General features: G+C 46.9%; 1 protein-coding gene across 1 annotated transcript in view; it reads right to left on the reverse strand.

The window, feature by feature from the left end:
- Nucleotides 1-532: 532 nt before the first annotated feature.
- Nucleotides 533-26182, reverse strand: part of LOC141085676 (uncharacterized) — a 49910-nt gene continuing 24260 nt past the window's right edge. Inside the window, exon 3 of the mRNA XM_073571251.1 lies at nucleotides 533-558. Within this exon, the coding sequence (XP_073427352.1) occupies nucleotides 533-558 (26 nt within the window). The remainder of the gene's footprint in view (nucleotides 559-26182) is intronic.

Genomic DNA, 26182 nt, shown 5'->3' on the forward strand with positions numbered 1-26182 from the left:
GCCCGCCGCAGACCACCGCGGCCTATTTACCAGCATCCGCAGCAGCTGCTGTCCCGTCCATGGCCTCGGCTGCAGCCTACTCACCGGAGCTCACGGCCGCCTTGATCCCGGCTGCGGCCGACTCCACAGCCTATCCGATGATACCTGTGGCCGCTTCTGTCCCATCTGTTACTCCGGTTGCGGCCTGCTCCCCAATGTTTGCTGCCGCCTCTGCTCCACTCTCAATCGCGGCTCGCCCACCGGACACAGCGGACTATACCGGACCCTCCACTTGGGTTGTGGAGATTATTGAGAAGAAGGCTAAAGAGCGGGAAGTGTGGGCGCTACTCCATGGGAAAGGGGAGGCCGCCATGTCTACTTCTCGGTCGTACGGGCGGCTGGTGTACATGGATACCGGCAAGGGCTACGGCTTTATTCGAGACCTGACCACTGGCTACAAAATTTATCTTAATGTAGCCTGAATCAAGCACGGCCGGGCTCCGCGGTAGGGAGATCTGGTGTCCTACTATAAGGAGTACTGCCCCCGCCGCTACTATGCGGTGGCCGTCTTCACGTACCCTGAAAGATACGAGCCCCCATAAAGAGACAAGGACTTCTGGGTCTCGAGCATCAGGGACACTTGAGGCCCAGAAATACCACAAGCATCCCTGAGACCCCACGGCTGTGGAGTCTCCTGTTGTGGCGAAACATCGGCCGCCAGGAGGTGGCCCGGAGTACCTACTACAATGGACTGCCGGGACTGCAGTGCACCGTTGCACAATGAGGGGACTGTTCCGCGTCCCCACAGGGAAAATACCCTACTCCTGGTGCAGCAGAGATGCCTAGAGGGAGTGTTCTTTTTAAAGGAAGGGGGAGCACCCCTGTCCTCATATGGTTAACATTTTAAAGAGTGTATTGTTTTGTTTAAAGAAAAGTAAAAGTCTAAAAAAAAAATGTTCTGATAAAAACGTATTGCAGTAAACGTGGTAAGATGTGTAGTAAATTTGAAATGTTGAAGTGTTATAATAAAAAAAAGAAATGTGTGTTCAACAGGTCCCGATTACTTGGAGTATGCCTACCATGACTTATTTAAGTTGGCAGGACGACGAGACAAGTAGAATGGAGACAGACAGTGGTCCTTAAGTCAGGCCCCTGTACCACGTACCCCCAGAAGAATAGAAGGACGCTGACGATGACCTAATAGGTTAGGGCCTTGGTTATGGCGGTCCGAATGGAAAAAGGGGCACATAAAATGAGAAAGGTGGAAGGTACACTCCTGGAGAATAGGGCAAGATTGTCGAGGATGACAATGGATAAAGGAAGGGAGAGTGTAGGGAAGTTGGACTGACGGACAGATCTGCCTGTAGTGAGAGGCAGAGGGGTAGCGCAGTGTAGGTGTGAAAGCGCTGAGATAAAGAGAAAGGGTGCTGTATTATAGTTTGACCATTAGAGGGCAGTAGAGAGTGTAAGAGTGGGACTGAATAACTGCCATTGGTCAGAGAAACTGTCAGGTGATAGTGGGCGGAGCTACCAGGACTGGGAGTATAAAAGACTGAGGGAAGGTTCAGGAAGGTCCTGTCAGTGAGGGGAGCACACTAGAGAGGAAGTTCTGCTGCAGTAATAGAGACAGTAGAAAGGCTCCAGAGAGGACTGACAGTTGAGGCGGTCACGGGAGTGGCCCAGAGGATGGTAGCCACAGACAAAGACGATCTGTGGGTATTGAACGGACAGTGGACTCAGATTGATGAAGTGAAGGTACCCGAGCCTGCACACAGAGAAGTGTGAAACTGCTGTGATGAGCTGTGGTGGTCGTCAGAAGGACTGCCAATAAAAACAGACCTGTTGAATACAAACTCTGTCTCAATCTCGTGTCTGTCTATGGCAAGAAGTGGGTCACCCTCCATCCCTGTTGGTTAAACTTTTTCTTCCATCCTACAGGGACAGGCTTTATCCGCAGCAGCCGGCTTCTGCCTCCTGTCACCTGCTGCTTCTCCGATGGGGCCTCTATAGCAGCTGTGTGGTGTGCCACTATTAGCGACACGCCACTGGCTGGGGGCCCCTGGAACAGCGGGGGCCCTAGGCAGCTGCTGGCCCTGTATGCCAGCAGGTGTCAGTGCCTGGGCCCTCCAGAGAATTCTCAGGTTCTCCAGTGGGCCAGTCCGACCCTGATTGGATGTATTCCTAATAGGAGGCTGTAGAGCTCCACAGTGTGACACGGCGCTGCACGACGTCACCTTCTATGCTGTGCAGTGTCGCCAGTCTGCGGACGCAGCTTTGTTTTTCTTTTTCATCAAAGACTTCTGACAGCCATATATATCTTATTTTATTTAGCTCCATGAGGACTTGTGCTTTTCTGGGCGAGTTGTATTTTCAATGCCATCATTTTTGGATCCATGTATTTTAATAGACTGTTATTAAAGTGTTATTCCCACTATCCTCATACCAAAGAAATTAATTTCAAGACAATCAAAATCTCTTTAATTAAACCTGAATGTGTCTGATTTTGGCACTTTCTGACGTTTGTTGCACATTTATGCAGGTTTTATGGCTGCGTTCATTATGTCATATAGCAAAGAGTCAAGGCCAGATTTCCACCTGGAAGACTAAATCTTCCAGAGTGAAGTCATTTGGACTGTGACAGATTGCAGGTATTGCTGGAATTTGTAGTACTCTCTGTCTGGAAGACCATAGACAGTAGATTACTCACAGCTCCTCGCTGACTGCTACCCCGTCAATTAGTGTGTCAGAAAAATCTCTCCTCTGCTAAACAATCTGTCTGGATTCAGAAGCAAAAAAACAAATCAATACCGCGAGCTTACAGCACTCCATCGATTCCACCGGGTTTTATGATGATTTTTTCTCCTCTCATTTTCTTCTTTTGGTAGTCTCTGCCAAAAATGATAAATTGAATCCAATATTAACCTTTGCCCAGCTGCAGAAATATGACATCCTGACACTAGACGCGATATAAAGTGTATATATACATATATATACAGTTGTGGCCAAAAGTATTGACACCCCTGCCATTCTGTCAGATAATACTCAGTTTCTTCCTGAAAATGATTGCAAACACAAATTCTTTGGTATTATTATCTTCATTTAATTTGTCTTAAATGAAAAAACACAAAAGAGAATGAAGCAAAAAGCAAAACATTAATCATTTCACACAAAACTCCAAAAATGGGCCAGACAAAAGTATTGGCACCCTCAACCTAATACTTGGTTGCACAAAATAACTGCGACCAACCGCTTCTGGTAACCATCAATGAGTTTCTTACAATGCTCTGCTGGAATTTTAGACCATTCTTCTTTGGCAAACTGCTCCAGGTCCCTGATATTTGGAGGGTGCCTTCTCCAAACTGCCATTTTTAGATCTCTCCACAGGTGTTCTATGGGATTCAGGTCTGGACTCATTGCTGGTCACCTTAGAAGTCTCCAGTGCTTTCTCTCAAACCATTTTCTATTGCTTTTTGAAGTGTGTTTTGGGTCATTGTCCTGCTGGAAGACCCATGACCTCTGTGGGAGACCCAGCTTTCTCACACTGGGCCCTACATTATGCTGCAAAATTTGTTGGTAGTCTTCAGACTTCATAATGCCATGCACACGGTCAAGCAGTCCAGTGCCAGAGGCAGCAAAGCAACCGCAAAACATCAGGGAACCTCCGCCATGTTTGACTGTAGGGACCGTGTTCTTTTCTTTGAATGCCTCTTTTTTTCTCCTGTAAACCCTATGTTGATGCCTTTGCCCAAAAAGCTCTACTTTTGTCTCATCTGACCAGAGAACATTCTTCCAAAATGTTTTAGGCTTTTTCAGGTAAGTTTTGGCAAACTCCAGCCTGGTTTTTTTATGTCTCGGGGTAAAAAGGGGGGTCTTCCTGGATCTCCTACCGTACAGTCCCTTTTCATTCAGATGCCGACGGATAGTACGGGTTGACACTGTTGTACTCTCGGACTGCAGGGCAGCTTGAACTTGTTTGGATGTTAGTCGAGGTTCTTTATCCAACATCCGCACAATCTTGCGTTGAAATCTCTTGTCAATTTTTCTTTTCCGTCCATATCTAGAGAGGTTAGCCACAGTGCCATGGGCTTTAAACTTCTTGATGACACTGCGCACGGTAGACACAGGAACATTCAGGTCTTTGGAGATGGACTTGTAGCCTTGAGATTGCTCATGCTTCCTCACAATTTGGCTTCTCAAGTCCTCAGACAGTTCTTTTCTCCATGCTCAATGTGGTACACACAAGGACACAGGACAGAGATTGAGTCAACTTTAATCCATGTCAACTGGCTACAAGTGTGATTTAGTTATTGCCAACACCTGTTAGGTGCCACAGGTAAGTTACAGGTGCTGTTAATTACACAAATTAGAGAAGCATCACATGATTTTTTGAACAGTGCCAATACTTTTGTCCACCCTCTTTTTTATGTTTGGTGTGGAATTATATCCAATTTGGCTTTAGGACAATTCTTTTTGTGTTTTTTTCATTTAAGACAAATTAAATGAAGATAATAATACCAAAGAATTTGTGTTTGCAATCATTTTCAGGAAGAAACTGAGTATTATCTGACAGAATTGCAGGGGTGTCAATACTTTTGGCCACAACTTTTACACTGCTCAAAAAATAAAGGGACCACTTAATCAACAGAATATATCTCCAAGTAAATCAAACTTCTGTGAAAACAAACTGTCCACTTAGGAAGCAACACTGATTGACAATAAATTTCACATGCTGTTGTGCACAGCACAACAGATGGAAACAACAGATGGAAATTATTGGCAATTATCAAGACACCCTCAATAAAGGAGTGGTTCTGCAGGTGGGGACCACATCTCAGTACCAATGCTTTCTGGCTGATGTTTTGGTCACTTTTGAATGTTTTTCACACTCGTGGTAGCATGAGACGGACTCTACAACCCACACATGTGGCTCAGGTAGTGCAGCTCATCCAGGATGGCACATCAATGCGAGCTGTGGCAAGAAGGTTTGCTGTGTCTGTCAGCATAGTGTCCAGAGGCTGGAGGCGCTACCAGGAGACAGGCCAGCACACCAGGAGATGTGGAGGGGGCCGTAGGAGGGTAACAACCCAGCAGCAGGACCGCTACATCAGCCTTTGTGCAAGGAGGAACAGGAGGAGCACTACCAGAGCCCTGAAAAATTACCTCCAGCAGGCCACAAATGTGCATGTGTCTGCACAAACGGTTATAAACTGACTCCATGAGGATGGTCTGAGTGCCCGACATCCACAGATCGGGGTTGTGCTCACGGCCCAACACCATGCAGGATGCTTGGCATTTGCCACAGAATGCCAGGATTCCACTGGCACTGGTGCCCTGTGCTCTTCACAGACGAAAGCAGGTTCACACTGAGCACATGTGACAGACGTGACAGAGTCTGGAGACGCCGTGGAGAACGATCTGCTGCCTGCAACATCCTTCAGCATGACAGTTTGGCAGTGGGTCAGTAATGGTGTGGGGTGACATTTCTTTGGAGGGCCGCACACCCCTCCATGTGCTTGCCAGAGGTAGCCTGACTGCCATTAGGTACCGAGATGAGATCCTCAGACCCCTTGTGAGACCATATGCTGGTGCGGTTGGCCCTGGGTTCCTCCTAATGCAGGAGTGTGTCAGCAGTTCCTGCAAGATGAAGGCATTGAAGCTATGGACTGGCCCGCCCATTCCCCAGACCTGAATCCGATTGAGCACATCTGGGACATCATGTCTCGCTCCATCCACCAACGTCACGTTGCGCCACAGACTGTCCAGGAGTTAGCGGATGCTTTAGTCCAGGTCTGGGAGGAGACCCCTCAGGAGACCATCTGCTGCCTCATCAGGAGCATGCCCTGGCGTTGTACAGTAGGTAGGTCATACAGGCACGTGGAGGCCACACACAATACTGAGCAACTTTTCCTTGTCATGAGGCATTTCCACTGAAGTTGGATCAGCCTGTAATTTGATTTTCCACTTTGATTTTGAGTATCACTCCAAATCCAGACATCCATGGGATATTCATTTTGATTTACATTGATAATTGTTATGTTTTATTGCTCTGAACACATTCCACTATGCAATGAATAAAAATTTGCAACTGGAATATTTCAGAGATATCTAGGATGAGGTATTTTAGTGTTCCCTTTATTTTTTTGAGCAGTGTATATAGTCATCTGACCATTGCTGCAGCTACATATAAGCTTCATAATGTGGGTGTATAATTGTATATACACTGCTCAAAAAAGTAAAGGGAACACTCAAATAACACATTCTAGATCTGAATGAATGAAATATTCTCATTGAATACTTTCTTCTGTACAAAATGAGAAACATGACCTTTACACAGAGAAAACCAGAAACAAAAAACAAATATCCTAAAATAAAAAAGTAAAAAATAAATTGCAAAAATTGCATGAAGGTAGTAATAATAAGAATAATAAGAGTATTTAGTAAACATAATTTTGATCAAAGAATGTACAAGCCATCCTGATCCAAATCTTATATAATGAACGAAAGTATAAAAAACCCTGCTGTGGTGTTCACAATCCTCTGGCAATAGGACAAGCTGGATGGCAAAACAAGTGCTAGTAATATCCCAGAAGTAATAGGAATGAAAAAATAACTTTTATCCATGCCAAAAGAGTTGAGAAGAAAAGTCTTGAGTGAGGAAAAGACTAGCTCAATTCTGGCTTTATTAGCAGAGAGATACAGCGAGCATCATGTTGCCTCCATCCTTAAAATTTCTAAGATGGCAGACCATTACAGCAAGGTCAAGCAGCAGACACTGGGGACAACAAAGCTACAGACCGGCAGAGAGCGAAAACGACTCTACACTGACCGTGTTCTGCCTTCCTCCACATATGGTGCTGTATGGATTTCAGCATACAGCTAAACCTCATCCACTTCCCCAGTAAACAGACTGTATGTATATTTATTGAGGTGATGATGTGAACTTGGTAACAGTGAACGATGATGGTGGACAATAATGGTGGACAATCATGGACAATAATGGATGATGTGGACGATATGAGAGTGGACGATAACGGATGGTAAAAACTACAAGGAAATAACAATGTATCAGTACTTGGCACATTACAGCATGATACAGGATGCAATAACATGAATAACAGGAACATTACAGAGATAGCACAAAACACAACATAACACAGAGATACAGCTAACATGGGTATCTAGAGCGAGTTCAGGCTGCCAGCATTGTACTACTTAAACAGACATGCATCTATTTGGATACAGAGAAAACAACAATATGATACAAAGCACAACATGCCTAACTACACAGTATGCTACACGGTGGCTGCATAACTGTTCTAACACAAACATGTAGGTACATTTGACCCTCACCGGAATCCGCTTGTCAGGAGCAGTGATTTGTAGGGAGAGAGTGCTAGGAACATGTGTTTAAGATTCAAAGGTCTGGGGGAAAATGTCTGCAAACCTTCTTGGCCGGGAAAATAAGTGGGTGGTTCTAATCAGAACACACTGTTTAAAGAGAAATGCTTACTTTATCCAGGAACAGGACAAATGGGTACCTAATAACCTCTAATGGTTATAACTGGTACTACAATATGAATTAACTTGCTGCACAATAATGGACAGAAAACTCCTCGCTTGGCAACAACGGATGTTACTATTTGGTTCTTTTGGGGAAAATAACACTGTCACATGGACCCGTCCTGCGTGATGCGACCAGCAGGCCGGTAACTAGAACAACAGGACGCGGCACGTGATACTGCCCTGTGTGACACGGCTCGCAGGCCGGTAACTAAAACAACAAGACAAAGGGAAGGGAAACAGTTACAATGGTGGGCCCTGCGATAGGGAAAGGGGACGTGGAGACCTCCTGCACTCCCCTGAGTCAGTGTCCCTAACGCTCCTAACGTTCCCTATGCCGGTTCCGCACCGGGCGCCGATCAGGAACCTGTCGCCCTAGCACGCCCTACACCTATCCCTTGCTAGGGAACTGGGTGGCGCAGGCACTGGCCCCACCAGTGTACTAATACACACTAAGGAAAAACACAAACAAGGAAACACCACTTAGCATCACTTTTCCTTGGATGGTTACTGGGGGTCATATAGACTATTCACGAAAGAAAGAACTCCTCTGCGCATGAACGGTTTCTCATGTTTGCTGATCTGAAAGGTGAAAGCATCCATCTTCAGATCCCAAAGCAATCCAAGGCTCCGCTGCATGGGAAGGGAGTTGATGTTTAGGTCTAAGTCTTTTAGATCACTGGAATAGTCTTGAGAGGGAAAGGCTTCCATCAACTCTCGGCTTTTGGAGGAAATCTTGTGTAACCTTAGGTTAGACTGAGCAAGAATTTCTTGAGAATTTTTAAGTAGACTGATTGCGGCCTCATTTGTTGGTGTGGACTTCAAACAGTCGTTTATGTAGAAGTCCTTTTGTACGAAGTATCTGAAGTCTGACTCATACTCTTCTTCACCCTCTTTGGTGGAATGTCGGAGGCAATAGATAGTGACTGCCGGGGAAGGGCTATTCCCGAAGATGTGCACCCTCATCCGGTACTCTGCGATGTCTTTGTCCGGGTCGTTGTTGCGGTACCAGAAGAACCTCAGGTAGTTTCTGTGTTCCTCTTTGATGAGAAAACAGTGGAACATCTATTGTATGTCAGCCATAAATGCCACTGAATCTCTGCGGAAACAGAGTAGTACTTCCAGAAGTCTGTTGTTGAGGTCTGGGCTCGACAGTAGGACATCATTCAATGAGACATCTTCTCATTTGGCACTTGAGTCGAATACCACTCTTATTTGACCTGGCTTCTTAGGATGGTACACTCCAAAGATGGGCAAGTACCAACACTCCTCTGAGTGCCGAAGTGTAGGTGCAATCTCTGGGTGGTTTTTCTGGAATATCTTCTCCATGAAGGTAAAGAAGTGTTCCTTCGTCTCAGGTGACTTCTGAAGCTTGTGTCTGAGGGAGATGAATCAGCTGTAGACCAGTTCCCTGTTGTTGGGTAGGCGTCTTCTCTGAGGTCGAAATGGTAGAGGTGCAACCCAACTGGTCAACTTGGCTTTGACTATCTGTCTATCCATGATGTCCAAGAACATCCTGTCTTCTATAGACATCGCTACCTTGTCGTCTTCCTTTGTCCGTGGAAGACCGTGCATCCTATGTGGTCTTGTTCACCTTCACAGTCGTGTTCTTCGTTGGTACGAACTGAGAAAGGGCAAGGTAGGGGAGTGCTGTTCGGTAATTCCTTCACCAGCAGACTACTGTGACATGGCTGGAAGAGAGACGGACGTCCATTTTCTAGTGTGCTGGTAAGCATATTTTTGACTGCGGTTGGCTTGTGTGCTCCTCCTAGACAGACGTCTCCTATAATGACCCATCCAAGGTCGAACCTTTGTGCATACGGAGTGTTCCTGGAGCCATTGATATACTCTAGTCTTGTGGGCTCGTAGTATATCTCTTCCTAGGAGTAAAGCTATTGGGGCCTCTGGATCCAATTCAGGTATCAGGTGGGCTATACGCTTCAGGTGGGGGTGATCTGTCGCCACCTCTGGTGAAGGTATCTCGGACCTGTTGTTGGGAATCTGGTTGTACTCCAGGATGGCCGGTAGCGATAGGCTGGTCTGGCCATCTATGGACTCCAACTTGTATCCAGTTGCTTCCCTCCTCGCTGTCTCAACGGTACCTGAGCACGTCCTCAAGGAGTAGGGAGAACCGGGGCCTACAATGCGAAAGTTGTCAAAGAAGATGGACCTGGCTAAAGACATATTAATTTGGTCATCCCGATTGCATATATCTTGAAGGCTTTGTCCTTGCGGCCTCTTGGTAGACTCGGGCAAGGCAGATTTTTGAACAGGATCTTCCTCCAGTGAGTCCCTTACAGATCTCTGTACATTGAAAGGTGACTGCAAGGGTCATATATTCCACATTGACATGCCTTAGCATGATAGAGTGCAACCATTCTTTGTATATTGTATATGGGGGTAGCTCCTCTTGGTATGCACCTATTCACATTAGTTTGGATGTGCCAGTCAGTTTTTTTGTCTCTTGTATGTTAGCTTACTGACCGAGCACTCCGCCCTCCACCAGGTGGTGATTTTAATTATAGCAGGTTCCTACTTACCCATAAATGCAGGCATTGCTGACAGAGGTGTCCACATTCACCCAGGAATTCAGACATCAGCCTTAGAGAGGTATTCACACAGTGTAGGTACCCATCAGATTTGAGGCCGCCTTGACGTTGGCTGGTGGGCAGATAATATTTGGCCAAATTTTATGCTAAGAGTCTCATATATTTTTTCTATAATTCTATGTTAGGCGTCGGATTCCTGGGTCTGCATAACAGGAATCCAGAGCCGTACATCCAGCGGTCTCCCATTCCCCTCCGACTGCTCAGGGACCTGCTCAGCAATCCCTGCGATCCAGGCATCCTGCTCAGACTCGCTCTGTGAGCCTGGATGTTGCTGCCACCTCTGGTGCAGCAATGGTAGCGCAACCTGCTCTGCAGGGAACCGCTCCAGAGGCCAAGTCCTCTCGCCTTGCTGCTGGGCATGCCCGCAAAATGACCTCTCAGTGGAGAGCAGGGGTCACATGCTCAGGTCCTGTGTTGGATCTGATTGGTCCTTCCCAGAGTATTAGAAGGTCCCGGAAGCGCATGGCTATAAAAAGCCTGCATGGCGGCTCGGCCATGCGCTAGTGTAGACTTACTCTGCTATGTGTGAATGGTGATGGATGCATGTGTCTGGTGACTGACTTATTTGAAACCCCTACCCTCGGATATTACGAATGGTGACAGAGTGTTGGTTTAGTCAGCGCCAGGTAGTGGCTAGCTATGCGCCACTGTGCTACCATACCATACACTAGCGTCCGTCAGTGACCGCTTCTCCGGCACTGACGTTAAGCGGCCTCAGTTTAAGCCGTGCTGCAGTCAGCAGCATCTCTTGGCGTTCGCGGTAGCGACGCCACACGCTGGCAGCCTGTGAGGTTAATAGGTCCGGCGCTTATGCCTTATTTCCTCTAGGGCGTCTCTGTGCCTGTAACAGAGCCGCGCCTAGCACCTCGGGTGACACTAACCCGAGTGTAGTGCTCCGCCTCCTAGCTAGTCTGCCATTGTCCAGCAGCGGTCTTGTCACCTACCGCACAGTGGACCCCAGGCGGCGAACGCACCTCCTATTATTTATATTTGGTGCGTTCCGCCATCCATAACATTACACTAGCGCCAGGGTCAGGCTGGTAATGGCAGACCTGCAGCAGCTGCAGCACTACATTCGGCAGCTGTAGAGCAGGTTGGCGGCTATTGAGAGCGCCAACTCAGCTGTGAATGCTGCGCTAGCTGCTGCCCAGACAGTCGCTGAGGCTGTCTCACGTGTGCCCGCACTTTTGCCCACGCCGACAATCTCTCGCCTCCCGCTTCCCGACAAGTTCTTGGGTGACAGCGCCACCTGTAGGGGAGTCATGAGCCAGTGCTCTATTCAGCTTGAGTTACTGGCTGCGCGGTTCCCTACAGAGCAGGCTAAGGTGGGGTTTAACATCTCATTGCTGTCTGGCAGGGCATTACAGTGGGCTACACCATTGTGGTAACGTGATGATCCCGTGGTTCTGGGTGCTGCTCAGTTCCTCGCGGCCCTGAAGCAGGTCTTTTTGGGACCACGGATCACGCACGATACCTCACTCCAATTATTATCCCTAACACAGGGGTCGCTCTCGGTTAGCCATTATGCCGTCTGGTTCCGGACATTGGCTTCCGAATTAGAGTTTCCGGACAAAGCATTAGTCCCGGTATTTTGGAGTGGGTTGGCTGAGCATGTCAAAGATGCTCTAGCTACCAGAGAGGTTCCCACAAGTCTGGAGGAACTGATTGCCGTCTCCACTCGCATTGACCTCTGGTTTACATAGCACGGGCTGGAACATGCACAATCCAGACGTAGGGTTAATTTGGCTCCAACCTTCACTGAGCTGCTAAGAGATCCCGCACAGGAGCTCTCATCCTCTGAACCTATGGAGGTGTCTCGCACCGGCCCCAAGCCACGTCCGATGCGAAGCTCCATACGTAGCTATCAATGCTGACAGTTTGGTCATTCGGCTAGCACGTGTCCACAGCGCTCGAAAAAACGACCACGTCCAGTGGCCGTAGGTGGTGGTCAGTCCAATAGGCAACTCTTTTCCCCTAAACCGGTATTCCGGGGCACTTTAGATAGTGGGGCGTCCACCTGGGAGGCAGAGGATACCGGGATTCCGGGGCCGAAGAGAACTTTATGTCTTCGAAATTCGCCCAGAAATACGCTATTCCACTGGTGTTATTGCCTCAACCTCTGACCATTAGGGTGGTTAACGGTGCACCTTTACCATCTCAGGTGACCCACCAGACAGCTCCACTCGGGCTCTCTATCTCACCCTCTTATCATGAGGTCCTGCCCCTGCTCATTTTGCCTGATGGCATCGACCAGCTGCTTCTCGGGGTTCTCTGGCTCCATTACCACTCCCCTCATATTGATTGGGCTTCTGGGAGTATACTGGGTTGGAGCAGGGACTGTGAGGGAAAGTGCCTGAGGGGCAGTGTTCAGGTAACTTCCACGGAAGTGCCTGTGGATCTTTCCTTGCTTCCGAAGCCCTACCACCAGTACGCGGACGTCTTCTCTAAGAAGTCTGCGGAGACGCTCCCGCCGCACCGTCCTTACGATTGCCCGATAGATCTCCTGCCAGGCACAGAACCTCCTAGAGGCTGTGTGTATCCGCTATCACTCCCTAAGACAGAGGCTATGTCGCAATACATCCGGGAGAACCTGGCTAGAGGTTTTATCAGAAAATCGGTGTCGCCAGCAGGTGCAGGGTTCTTCTTCGTACAGAAGAAGAACGGAGAGTTATGTCACTGCATTGACTACAGAGGTCTCAACGCTATCACGGTCAAAAACAAATACCCTCTCCCATTGATCTCTGATTTATTTGACAGGTTGCGAGGTGCCCGGATCTTTACAAAATTAGATCTAAGGGGCGCGTACAACCTGATCTGCATTTGCGAAGGAGACGAGTGGAAGACAGCTTTTAATACTAGGGATGGCCATTACGAATATCTGGTCATGCCATTTGGCCTTTGTAATGCGCCTGCTGTCTTCCAGGATTTCGTTAATGACGTCTTCCGCGACATGCTCTCTACCTCAGTGGTGGTCTATCTGGATGACATACTCATCTTCTCGCCAGATTTGACCACCCACCGGAGAGACGTCTGCAGGGTCTTCGACCGTCTGCGGGCGAACTCTCTCTTTGCCAAGCTGGAGAAGTCAAGAAAGTAAAAGAAGGTCCAGCTCCAGGAGATAAAATCCAGAATTTTTATTGAATCACATTAAAAAAGAAATTCATGGCTGCTTGTGATCAAACGTCGGCAAACAATGGAGTTACCGCATGGGGATATTTCCAAAGTCTCTGAACGTGTTTCGAGCACAAGTGCTCTTAGAGTAGCTGTGGAATATTAGCTGGACAACATATAACGTTCAATCACAGGTGATAAAAATCATCTAATCAAGAATGCACAGTTTATAAAACTTGTATCATATGAAAATAGACAAAAGCACATTTATACTATAAGGGTATGTGCACACGCTGCGGATTCCGCTGCGGTTCCGCAGCGGTTTTGGCCGCTGCGGACCCGCAGCAGTTTTAGCTGCGGTGTACAGTACCATTCAAATGAATGGTAAACAAAAACCGCAGTGTAGACGGTGCGGAAAAATCCACGCGGATTTCCTGCGGTTTTGAAACCGCAGAAAGAATTGACATGTCAATTCTTTCTGCGGAATCCGCAGCGGGTTCCTATCTCCACCATTGTGGAGATGGTGAATCCGCAGGACCAAACCGCAGGCTAAACCGCAGATATCTGCGGTTTTCGCAAAATCCGTGCGGATTAATCCGCAGCGGATTCCGCAGCGTCTGCACACACCCTAACACATAAAAAATAAAAATTATATACTCAGTAGTGCAGCATAAATTCCTTCTTTAAATTTAATCCCAAAGGAACACGTGTGTCAAGCATATAGATCCAATATGCCTCCCGGTTTCTTAGGAATCTCTATCTCCACCTCGTACGTTTCTTCTGATCCTTTCCACTGCATAAATCTTCATGCCAGATAAATCCCTATTATGGACAGTCATAAAATGCTTTGATAAATTAAAAACATTTCTGGTGGTAGTTTGCCCAACATCATATAGATGTTCACGTATTCTCTCCTTTAGTTTACGGATAGTTGATCCTACATATTTTAAACCGCATTCAGTACACTCAGCAATATAGATAACATAATTTGAGTTACAGTTTAAAAACTCTTTGATTTTATATACTTTGTTATCGGCAGAATTAGAAAAAGACAAAGTTTTAGATGAAAAACGACAAGTTTTACATGGTGATTGGCCACACTTGTGATATCCAACTGTGGACAGCCAATTACCTTTATCACTATTATAAGATTCTTCTGAACTATATAAACTAGGTGACAAACTATTGCCTAACGTTAATGCCTTTCTGGAAACGATTCTAATTCCATTTTTCAATAATTCATTCTTGGTGTCATCTTTACGTAAAATATGTAAATTATTATTGATGATCCTAGGAATTTGGTTGAAATAAGGACTTTAAGTGTGAATTAAAGTCGGACAATCACTATTTTTCTGGATAGGGGAATTGGACTTGATAAGAGTATCCCTTGATTTTTTATTTACAATACTTGCAGCTCTCTGGATAGTCCAATTAGGATAACCCCTTTTATTTAAACGATTTTTGATAGAAAGAAACTCTTTTTTATAATTGTCCTCTGTGCTACAATTTCTTTTAGCACGTGTGAGTTCTCCCACAGGGATAGCTTTAATGGTATGGGCTGGATGGTAACTACAAGCATGGAGAATGGTATTACCTGCAGTTTTCTTTCTATAGGTGGCGGTAGAGATACATTGCAATGGTTTTCCTGTTAGGCAGAGGTCCAAAAAATATATACTATGTGGTTCAGAAAAATAAGTAAAATTTAAATTAAATTGATTCAAATTAATATAATCTATAGACATAGGAATGAGATTAATGTCCCCCTTCCAAATTAATAACAAATCATCTGTATACCTAGCATACCATTCAATATGGTCAAAAAAAGGATTATCAGTATTAACCCCTTCACCCCCAAGGGTGGTTTGCACGTTCATGACCGGGCCAATTTTTACAATTCTGACCACTGTCCCTTTATGAGGTTATAATTTTGGAACGCTTCCATGGATCCCGGTGATTCTGACAATGTTTTCTCGTGACATATTGTACTTCATGTTAGTGGTAAAATTTCATTCAAATAACTTGCGTTTATTTGTGAAAAAAACGGAAATTTGGCAAAAATTTTGAAAATTTCGCAATTTTCCAACTTTGAATTTTTATGCCCTTAAATCACAGAGATACGGCACACAAAAATCTTGATATCTAACATTTCCCACATGTTTACTTTACATCAGCACAATTTTGGAACCAAAATTTTTTTTGTTAGGAAGTTATAAGGGTTAAAAGTTGACCAGCGATTTCTCATTTTTACAACACCATTTTATTTTTAGGACCACATCACATTTGAAGCCACTTTGAGGGGTCTATATGATAGAAAATACCCAAAAGTGACACCATTCTAAAAACTGCACCCCTTAAGGTGCTCAAAACCATATTCAAGAAGTTTATTAACCCTTTAGGTGCGTCACAGGAATTTTTTTGAATATTTAAAAAAAAATGAACATCTAACTTTTTTTCACAAAAAAAATACTTCAGGTTCAATTTTTTTTATTTTACCAAGGGTAACAGGAGAAAATGGACTGCAAAAGTTATTGTGCAATTTGTCCTGAGTACGCTGATACCTGATTTGTGGGGGGGAATGACTGTTTTGGCGCATGGTAGAGCTCAGAATGGAAGGAGCGCCGTTTGACTTTTTCAATGCAAAATTGGCTGGAATTCAGATCGGACGCCATGTCACGTTTGGAGAGTCCCTGATGTACCTAAACAGTGGAAACCCCCTACAAGTGACCCCATTTTGGAAACTAGACCCCCCAAGGAACTTATCTAGATATGTGGTGAGAACTTTGAACCCACAAGGGCTTTACAGAAGTTTATAACGTACAGCGGTACAATTAAAAAATCATATTTTTTCCACAAAAATGATGTTTTCACCCCAATTTTTATTTTCCCAAGGGTAACAGCACCCTAAAAGTTATTGTGCAATTTGTCCTGAGTACGCTGATACCCCACATGTGGGGGTAAACCACTATTTGGGCACATGGCAGAGCTCGGAAGGGAAGCAACGCCATTTGACGTTTTTGGCTGAAATTGAGATCGGACACCATGTCGCGATTGGAAAACCCTTGATGTACCTAAACAGTGGAAACCCCCCACAAATGACACCATTTTGGAAACTAGACCCCCTAAGGAACTTATCTAGATGTGTGGTGAGAACTTTGAACCCCCAAGGGCTTCACAGAAGTTTATAACATAAAGCCGTACAATTAAAAAATCATATTTTTTCAAAAAAATGATCATTTCACCCTCAATTCTTATTTTTCCAAGGGTAACAGCACCCTAAAAGTCATTGTGCAATTTGTCCTGAGTACGCTGATACCCCACATGTGGGGGTAAACCACTATTTGGGCGCATGGCAGAGCTCGGAAGGGAAGCAGCGCCATTTGACGTTTTTGGCTGGAATTGAGATCGGACACCATGTCGCGATTGGAAAACCCCTGATGTACCTAAACAGTGGAAACCCCCCACAAATGACACCATTTTGGAAACTAGACCCCCCAAGGTACTTATCTAGATGTGTGGTGAGCACTTTGAACCCCCCAGTGCTTCACAGAAGTTTATAACGCCCGGGCGTGAAAATAAAAAATTCTTATTTTTTCCACAAACATGATCTTTTAGTCACCATTTTTTTTATTTTCCCAAGGGTAATAGGAGAAATTGGACCCCAAAAGTTGTTGTCCAATTTGTCCTGAGTATGCTGATACCCCATATATGGGAGAAAACTACTGTATGGGAACACGTCGGGGATCGGAAGGGAAGTAGTGACGCTTTGGAATGCAGACATTGATGGAATGGTCTGCGGGTGTCATGTTGACTTTGGAGAGCCCCTAATGTGCCTAAACAGTGGAAACTCCCCACAAATGACCCCATTTTGAAAACTAGACCCCCTAAGGAACTTATCTAGATGTGAGGTGAGCACTTTGAACCCCCAAGGGCTTCACAGAAGTTTATAATGCCAGGGCATGAAAATAAAAAAATCGTATTTTTTCCACAAACATGATCAATTATTCCCCAATTTTTTTATTTTCCCAAGGGTAACAGGAGAAATTGAACCCCAAAAGTTGTTGTCCAATTTGTCCTGAGTAAGCTGACACCCCATATGTGGGAGAAAACTACTGTATGGACACACGTCAGGGCTCGGAAGGGAAGTAGTGACGTTTTGGAATGCAGACATTGATGGAATGGTCTGCGGGTGTCATGTTGCCTTTGGAGAGCCCCTAATGTACCTAAACAGTGGAAACCCCCCACAAATGACCCCATTTTGAAAACTAGACCCCCTAAGGAACTTATCTAGATGTGAGGTGAGCACTTTGAACCCCCAAGGGCTTCACAGAAGTTTATAATGCCAGGGCATGAAAATAAAAAAATCGTATTTTTTCCACAAACATGATCAATTAGTCCCCAATTTTTTTATTTTCCCGAGGGTAACAGGAGAATTTGAACCCCAAAAGTTGTTGTCCAATTTGTCCTGAGTACGCTGACACCCCATATGTGGGAGAAAACTACTGTATGGACACACGTCAGGGCTCGGAAGGGAAGTAGTGACGTTTTGGAATGCAGACTTTGATGGAATGGTCTGCGGGTGTCATGTTGCCTTTGGAGAGCCCCTAATGTACCTAAACAGTGGAAACACCCACAAATGACCCCATTTTGGAAACGAGAACCCCTAAGGAACTTATCTAGATGTGTGGTGAGCACTTTGAACCCCCAAGGGCTTCACAGAAGTTTATAATGCCCGGGCATGAAAATAAAAAAATCGTATTTTTTCCACAAACATGATCAATTAGTCCCCAATTTTTTCATTTTCCCAAGGGTAACAGGAGAAATTGGACCGCAAAAGTTGTTGTCCAATTTGTCCTGAGTATGCTGACACCCCATATGTGGGAGAAAACTACTGTATTGACACACGTCGGGGCTCGGAAGGGAAGCAGTGCCATTTTGGAATGCAGACTTTGATGGAATGGTCTGCGGGTGTCATGTGCGTTTGGAGAGCCCCTGATGTACCTAAACTATTGAAACTTCCAACAAGTGACCCCATTTTGGACACTAGACCCCCCCACGGAACTTATCTAGATGTGTGGTGAGCACTTTGAACCCCCAAGTGCTTCACAGAAGTTTATAACGCTCGGACGTGAAAATAAAAAAATCATTTTTTTCCACAAAAATGATATTTTTGTCCCCAATTTTTTATTTTCCTAAGGGTAACAGGAGAAATTGGACCCCAAAAATTGTTTTGCAATTTGTCCTGAGTAGGCTGATACCCTACATGTGGGGGTAAAACACTGTTTGGGCGCATGGCAGAGCTTGGAAGGGAAGGAGCACCATATGACTTTTTCAACTCAGAATTGGCTGGAATTGAGATCAGACGCAATGTTGCATTTGGAGAGCCCCTGATGTGCCCAAACAGTGGAAACCCCCAATTCTAACTCCAACCCGAACCCCAACACACCCCTAACCCTAATCTCAGCCCAAACCCAAGCCCTAACCCAAGCCCTAACCCTAGCCCTAACCCTAACCCTAGCCCTAACCCTAACCCTAACCCTAACCCTAGCCCTAACCCTAGCCCTAATGGAAAAATGGAAATAAATACATTTTTTTAATTTTATTATTTTTCCCTAACTAAGGGGGTGATAACGGGGGGTTTGATTTACTATTTATGGCGGTTTTATTTTTGGCAGCTGTCGCACGCTAAAAGACGCTTTTTATTGTAAAAATAGTTTTTGCATCACCACATATTGAGAGCTATAATTTTTCCGTATTTTGACCCACCGAGTCATGTGAGGTCTTATTTTTTGCGGGACGAGTTGACGTTTTTATTGGTACCATTTTCGGGCACGTGACATTTTTTGATTGCTTTTTATTCCAATTTTTGTGACGCAGAATGAACAAAAACCAGCGTTTCATGAATTTCTTTTGGGGGAGTGCGTTTACACCGTTCCGCGTGCGGTAAAATTGATAAAGCGGTTTTATTCTTCGGGTCAGTACGGTTACAGCGATACCTCATTTAGGTCGTTTTTTTATGTTTTGTCGGTTTTATGCAATGAAAACTATTTTATATAAAAAATAATTATTTTTGCATCGCTTTATTCTGCGAGCTATAACTTTTTTATTTTTTCGCTGATGATGCTGTGTGGCGGCTCGTTTTTTGCGGGACAAGATGACATTTTCAGCGGTACCATGGATATTTATATGCGTCTTTTTGATCGCGCGTTATTACACTTTTTGTTTGGCGGTATGATAATAAATCATTATTTTTTGCTTTGTTTTTTATTTTTATTTTTTAAGGGGTTCGCTAAAGGGGTTAACTAATGGGACAATTTTATAGGGCGGGTCGTTACGGACGCGGCGATACCTAATATGTGTACTTTTATTGTTTTGGGTTTTTTTTATTTTCAAAAAATGAATTTATTGGGGAATATTTTTTTTTTTTTACTAATTTATTTGGCGATTTTTTTAAAATTATTTTTACACTTTTTTTAAATTTTTTTTAACTTTATTACATAGTCCCAGGTGGGATATCACTGTCCTGTGACAGATCGCTGATCTGTCACATCACAGATCACTGTGACAGATCAGCAATCTGTCACAGGCAGTGCACAAGGCTTCCTCATGCCTGCGCTTTGCAGGCACTGAGGAAGCCAGCTTCCTCCAGGCCCCCGAAGGCCCCCGTCGCCATCTTGGATCCAGGGGCCTGGAGGAAAGGAGTCCCCCGCAGCAGCGCTGCACATTGCGCTGCCGTGGGGGGCTCAGGGAAGCACGGAGGGAGCCCCCTCCCTGCCGATGCTTCCCTTTAACTCCCGGTACACCGCGATCATGTTTGATCGCGGTGTGCAAGGGGTTAACGTGTCGGGGGCGGTCCGTGACCGCCCCTGACACATAGTGCCGGGTGTCAGCTGTGATAATCAGCTGACACCCGGCCGCGATCAGCGGCGCTCACCACGTGGGCGCCGCTGATCGCGCTAGATGTACTATCCCGTCCATGGGCATAGGGGCCCGGGTCCCATGGACGGGATAGTACGTCTGATGTCAGGAAGGGGTTAAAGATAAAAAGTTCTTCCCACCAAGCCATGACCAAATTAGCCACAGATGGTGAGAATTTGGCTCCCACAGAAACTCAGTTATTTTGCAGGAAGAACTTTTTATCAAAAAGAAAATAATTATGTGATAACAAAAACTGTAAAACCCCACAATATAATTTTGTAAATCAGTGCAGTAAGGACTGTATTTCTGAAGATGGAAACATACCACGAAAATAGAAACATTATGGGGGATGCTTGTATATAGAGAAATAACATCACAAGTAACCCAAGTGAAATCTGCGTCCCAACAAATACCATGAAACATATTAAGTACATCCTTAGTATCCTTAAGATGGCCAGGTATATGATATACTGTACCAAGGGTTGGAGAACGGGAATCAAGCCATTCACCTAGTCGCTCATTAAGTGACCCTATGCCCGCTATTATAGGGCGCATAAGGAAGGAATTTATGCTGCAACACTGAGTATATAATTTTTATTTTTTATGTGTTATAGTATAAATGTGCTTTTGTCCATTTTCATATGATACAAGTTTTATAAACTGTGCATTCTTGATTAGATGATTTTTATCACCTGTGATTGAACGTTATATGTTGTCCAGCTGATATTCCACAGCTACTCTGAGTCTAAGAGCACTTGCGCTCGAAACGCGTTCAGAGACTTTGGAAATATCCCCATGCGGTAACTCCATTGATTGCCGACATTTGATCACAAGCAGCCATGAATTTATTTTTTAATGTGATTCAATAAAAATTCTGGATTTTATCTCCTGGAGCTGGACCTTCTTTTTCTTTCTTGGATTCCAATACACGTCTTAGCAGAGACGTATCCATGCTCGGAGTTTTTCAACCAGTTCGTGTACTTATAAAAGGTGAGCTGAAATTTATCTTTCTCAGTACTTGCAAGCTGGAGAAGTGACAGTTTGAGCAGGAGTCCTTGCCGTCAGTTGCGGATTAAGTGGACTATGGGCCCGGGGCTGTTCATAAAACCTGGGCCCCTGTACCCCCCTTCCCACCTGAGCGCTGCGGTCCCCGTGCGGGAATTGACAGCCGTACGGACCGCAGCACTTGGTTTGCTGCGGGTCCATACGGAAAACCCGCCACCATTCCACCACGTGTGGACATGGCCTAAAAAGACGTTGCACATAAGCTGTAGGCCTACGGCCAATACGCACAAAATCACGCTCCATCACCCCATCATTGCCTGCTCCATCACCCCATCACTGCCTGCTCCATCACCCCCATCATTGTCTGCTCCATCACCCCATAATTGCCTGCTCCATCACCCCCATCACTCCCATCATTGCCTGCTCCATCACCCCATCACTGCCTGCTCCATCACCCCCATCATTGCCTGCTCCATCACCCTATCATTGTCTGCTCCATCACCCCCATCATTGCCTGCTCCATCACCCCATCACTCCCATCATTGTCTGCTCCATCACTCCCATAATTGTCTGCTCCATCACCCCATCATTGCCTGCTCCATCACCCCCATCATTGCCTGCTCCATCACCCCATCACTCCCCTCATTGCCTGCTCCATCACCGCCTGCTCCATCACCCCATCACTCCCATCATTGTCTGCTCCATCACCCCATTACTGCCTGCTCCATCACCCCCATCATTGCCTGCTCCATCACCCCATCATTGTCTGCTCCATCACCCCATCATTGCCTGCTCCATCACCCCCATCACTCCCCTCATTGCCTGCTCCATCACCGCCTGCTCCATCACCCCATCACTCCCATCATTGTCTGCTCCATCACCCCATCACTGCCTGCTCCATCACCCCATCACTCCCCTCATTGCCTGCTCCATCACCCCATCACTCCCCTCATTGCCTGCTCCATCACCCCATCACTGCCTGCTCCATCACCCCATCACTCCCCTCATTGCCTGCTCCATCACCCCATCACTGCCTGCTCCATCACCCCCATCATTGCCTGCTCCATCACCCCATCATTGCCTGCTCCATCACCCCCATCCCTGCCTGCTCCATCACCCCCATCATTGCCTGCTCCATCACCCCCATCCCTGCCTGCTCCATCACCCCCATCATTGCCTGCTCCATCACCCCCATCCCTGCCTGCTCCATCACCCCCATCATTGCCTGCTCCATCACCCCATCATTGTCTGCTCCTTCACCCCATCACTGCCTTCTAGACCATCACTCCCATCATTGCCTGCTCCATCATACACACAGACATACACACACACACACACACACACAGACATACATACATACACACAAGACACCACCTCTCTCCTCTCACCTGTCCGCAGCATCGCCCGAGCTTCCTCCCTCACACAGCAGCGGCCGCTGAATGATGACGTCATTCAGCGGCGCTCCTCTGTGTGAAACAGGAAGCGCGGCCTCCGGGCAGGAAGCAGGACGGACCCTTGCCGCTCCGTTCCTGCTATTCACTCTTGCAGGCAGCGGAGCTGCCGTGATCGCATCGCTCCCTGCCCTGCACTGCAGGGTGGAATTGCTGCTGCCGCGCCGCCCCCACACACATGCCGCCTGGGGCGGACCGCCCCCCCCACCACGCTACGCCAGTGCCCTGGGCCCCCAAAAAACCTTGGGCCCTGGGCGACCGCCCCATCCGCCCCTATTAAGATCCGCCATTGCTTGCCGTTCCTGGGCTATATCATCTCGGCCCAGGGGTTGGCTATGGATCCTGCCAAACTGCAGGCGGTGATGGTTTGGCAGGAACCCCATTCACTCAAAGCGGTGCAGCGCTTTTTAGGGTTCGTGAATTATTACCGCCAGTTTATACCGCACTTTTCCACACTGGTGGCTCCTTTGGTTGCTTTCACCAAAAAAGGAGCTAACCCCAACGCTTGGTCTGAACAGGTCTCCAAGGCCTTCACGTCTATAAAATCTCATTTTTCTGGCGCTCTCATCTTACATTGTCCCGATGTAGATAAGCCATTTATTCTGGAGGTTGATGCCTCTTCCGTCGGTGCAGGAGCAGTCCTTTTCCAGAAGGATGCTCAAGGTCGGAAGCATCCCTGCTTCTTTTTCTCAAAGACCTTCTCACCGGCGGAGAAGAAATTCTCCATCGGTGACAGGGAGTTGCTAGCCATGAAGTTGGCCTTTTCCAAGTGGAGACATCTCCTGGAGGGAGCTCAGTTTCCCTTCCAGGTATATACGGACCATAAAAATCTGGTCTATTTACAGAAGATCCAGTGACTGAACTCTAGTCCGGCTAGGTGGTCGCTCTTCTTTTCCCGCTTCCGCTTCACCCTGCATTATCTCGCAGGGGAAAAGAACGTCCATGCGGATGCTCTCTCACGCTCAGTAGTTTCTGCAGAAGAAGGAGAGGCTGAGCCTTGGCTAATTTTCCCGCCGGAGAGTTTTACGACCGTGGCTCCAGTTTCTCTCGAGTCAGTGCCACCGGGCAAGACCTTGGTGCCTCCCCAGCTACGGCCGGAGGTTCTCGCTTGGGCACGTGCCTCCAGGGTAGGTGGTCACTTTGGCAATAAGCGGACCACCGAACTCCTGGCAAGGTCATATTGGTGGCCACATATGGCTCGAGATGTTAAGGAATACATACAAGCATGCGTCTCGTGTGCACGGAACAGACCCTCTAGACAGAGGCTGGCGGGGCTTTTGTATCCTCTGCCAGTGGCGGATAGGCCTTGGGAGATGGTTGGGATGGACTTCGTGGTTGGCCTGCCCAAGTTTGGCGGCAGTACGGTCATCTGGGTGGTCACCGACCATTTTTCCAAAATGGTACATCTGGTGCCACTCGCACGGTTTCCTTCCGCTCGTGGTCTTGCCACTCTGTTCATAAAGCACGTATTCCGTTTACATGGTATGCCAGACAAAATCGTTAGTGATCAAGGTCCCCAGTTCGCGTCTCGGTTTTGGAGGGAGCTCTGCAGTCTACTCAGCATCGAGCTAAACCTGTCCTCCGCTTACCATCCCAAGACGAACGGCTTGGTTGAGAGAACCAACCAAACCTTGGTCACGTACCTGCGGCATTTTGTCTCTGCCTGGCAGGATGACTGGGCATCCTTGCTACCTTTGGCTGAGTTTGCCCTGAATAATGCAGTGGCCGATTCCACTGGTCAGACGCCCTTTCTTTTAAACTACGGCCAACATCCACGCGTCTCTGTTCTGATGCCAGTGTCCTCTGCTGATTCCAGGGTGGCAGACTGGACAGTGGAGGCTTACGACATTTGGGATAGCACTCAGGATGCTATCCGGGCCTCTAAAGAAAGGATGAGGGTGACCCACTCCAAGTTTCTCCCCTGGCGACATGGTGTGGCTCTCTACTCGAAACATCAAACTGCGAGTCGAGTCCCCCAAGTTCGCGCCGTGATACATTGGGCCTTTTAAGGTTCTCGAGCATATCAGCTTGGTGGTCTATCGCCTGGCTCTTCCTCCACACTTAGCCATTTCGGACGTTTTCCATGTGTCCCTCCACAAACCAGTTCATATGGCCTGTTTCACCGAGTCATCTGCCAGGTCGTCAGACTTGTCATCTGACGAGTTCGAGGTTAACGCCATCGTGGGACGCAGGATTGTCCGTGGCAAAAATTTTTATTTGGTGGATTGGAAGGGTCATGGACCGGAGGCTCGGACCTGGGAGCCGGTGGAGAATATCCATACTCCACTTCTGATCACGGCCTTTGAGCGTAGCGAGGCTCAGAGGGGGGGCCCTAGAAGGGGGGGTAATGTTAGGCGTCGGATTCCTTGGTCTGCACAACAGGAATCCAGAGCCGTACATCAAGCGGTCTCCCATTCCCCTCCGACCGCTCAGGGACCTGTTCAGCAATCCCGGCGATCCAGGCGTCCTGCTGTAGACTTACTATGCTATGTGTGAATTGTGATGGATGCATGTGTCTGGTGACTGACTTACTTGAAACCCCTACCCTCGGATATTACGAATGGTGACAGAGTGTTGGTTTAGTCAGCGCCAGGTAGTGGCTAGCTATGCGCCACTGAGCTACCATACCATACACTAGAGTCCGTCAGTGACCGCTTCTCCGGCACTGACGTTAAGCGGCCTCAGTTTATGCCGCGCTGCAGTCAGCAGCATCTCTTGGCGTTCGCGGCTGCGACGCCGCACGCCGGCAGCCTGGGAGGTTAACAAGTCCGGGGCTTATGCCTTATTTCCTCTAGGGCGTCTCTGTGCCTGTAACAGAGCCGCGCCTAGCACCTCGGGTGATGCTAACCCGAGTGTAGTGCTCCGCCTCCTAGCTAGTCTGCCATTGTCCAGCAACGGTCTTGTCACCTACCGCACGGTGGACCCCAGGCGGCGAACGCACCTCCTATTATTTATATTTGGTGTGTTCCGCCGTCCATAACATTCTAAAGCTGTATTGCAATTCTATTTACATATATTCCACATTGACATGCCTTAGCTTGATAGAGTGCAACCATTCTTTGTATATTGTATATGGGGGTAGGTCCTCTTGGTATGCACCTATTCACATTAGTTTGGATGTGCCAGTCAGTTTTTTTGTCTCTCGCAAGGGTGTCTTTGTCAGTGTTCTTCTGCTTTCCATTGTGCTCCTCTGCTTGTGACAACACTCATGGAGGTGGTCCAGGGTGCAAGGCTGTGTTGTGATCCGTGCTGCTGCATTCTGCACATTTCATGCTAGCTTCAGAGTTCCTGGCGAGATGAGAGGTTGTGGCACAGCATTTGAAGCAGATGTTTTCCTTGAGGAAACTTTTGCGTTCCTCCAAAGACTTCTCCCTGAAGGCTCTGCATTTTAGTAGAGGGTGTGGTTTCCTGTGTAGAGGACACTGCTTACTGACATCTTGAGGTTTGTCCTCTTCAGGAGGGGGCTTACTCGTATTGTGAGGAGGACCTGTGGAAGTAATGTTAATTTTGTGGACTGCCACGGGTGTCCTATTGAGTTTGACACCAGGGGCA

The sequence above is a fragment of the Dendrobates tinctorius genome, unplaced genomic scaffold (genome assembly GCF_039654945.1).
Source record: "Dendrobates tinctorius isolate UK_male_01 unplaced genomic scaffold, ASM3965494v1 ptg000028l, whole genome shotgun sequence".
In the NCBI taxonomy this organism is placed as follows: domain Eukaryota; kingdom Metazoa; phylum Chordata; class Amphibia; order Anura; family Dendrobatidae; genus Dendrobates; species Dendrobates tinctorius.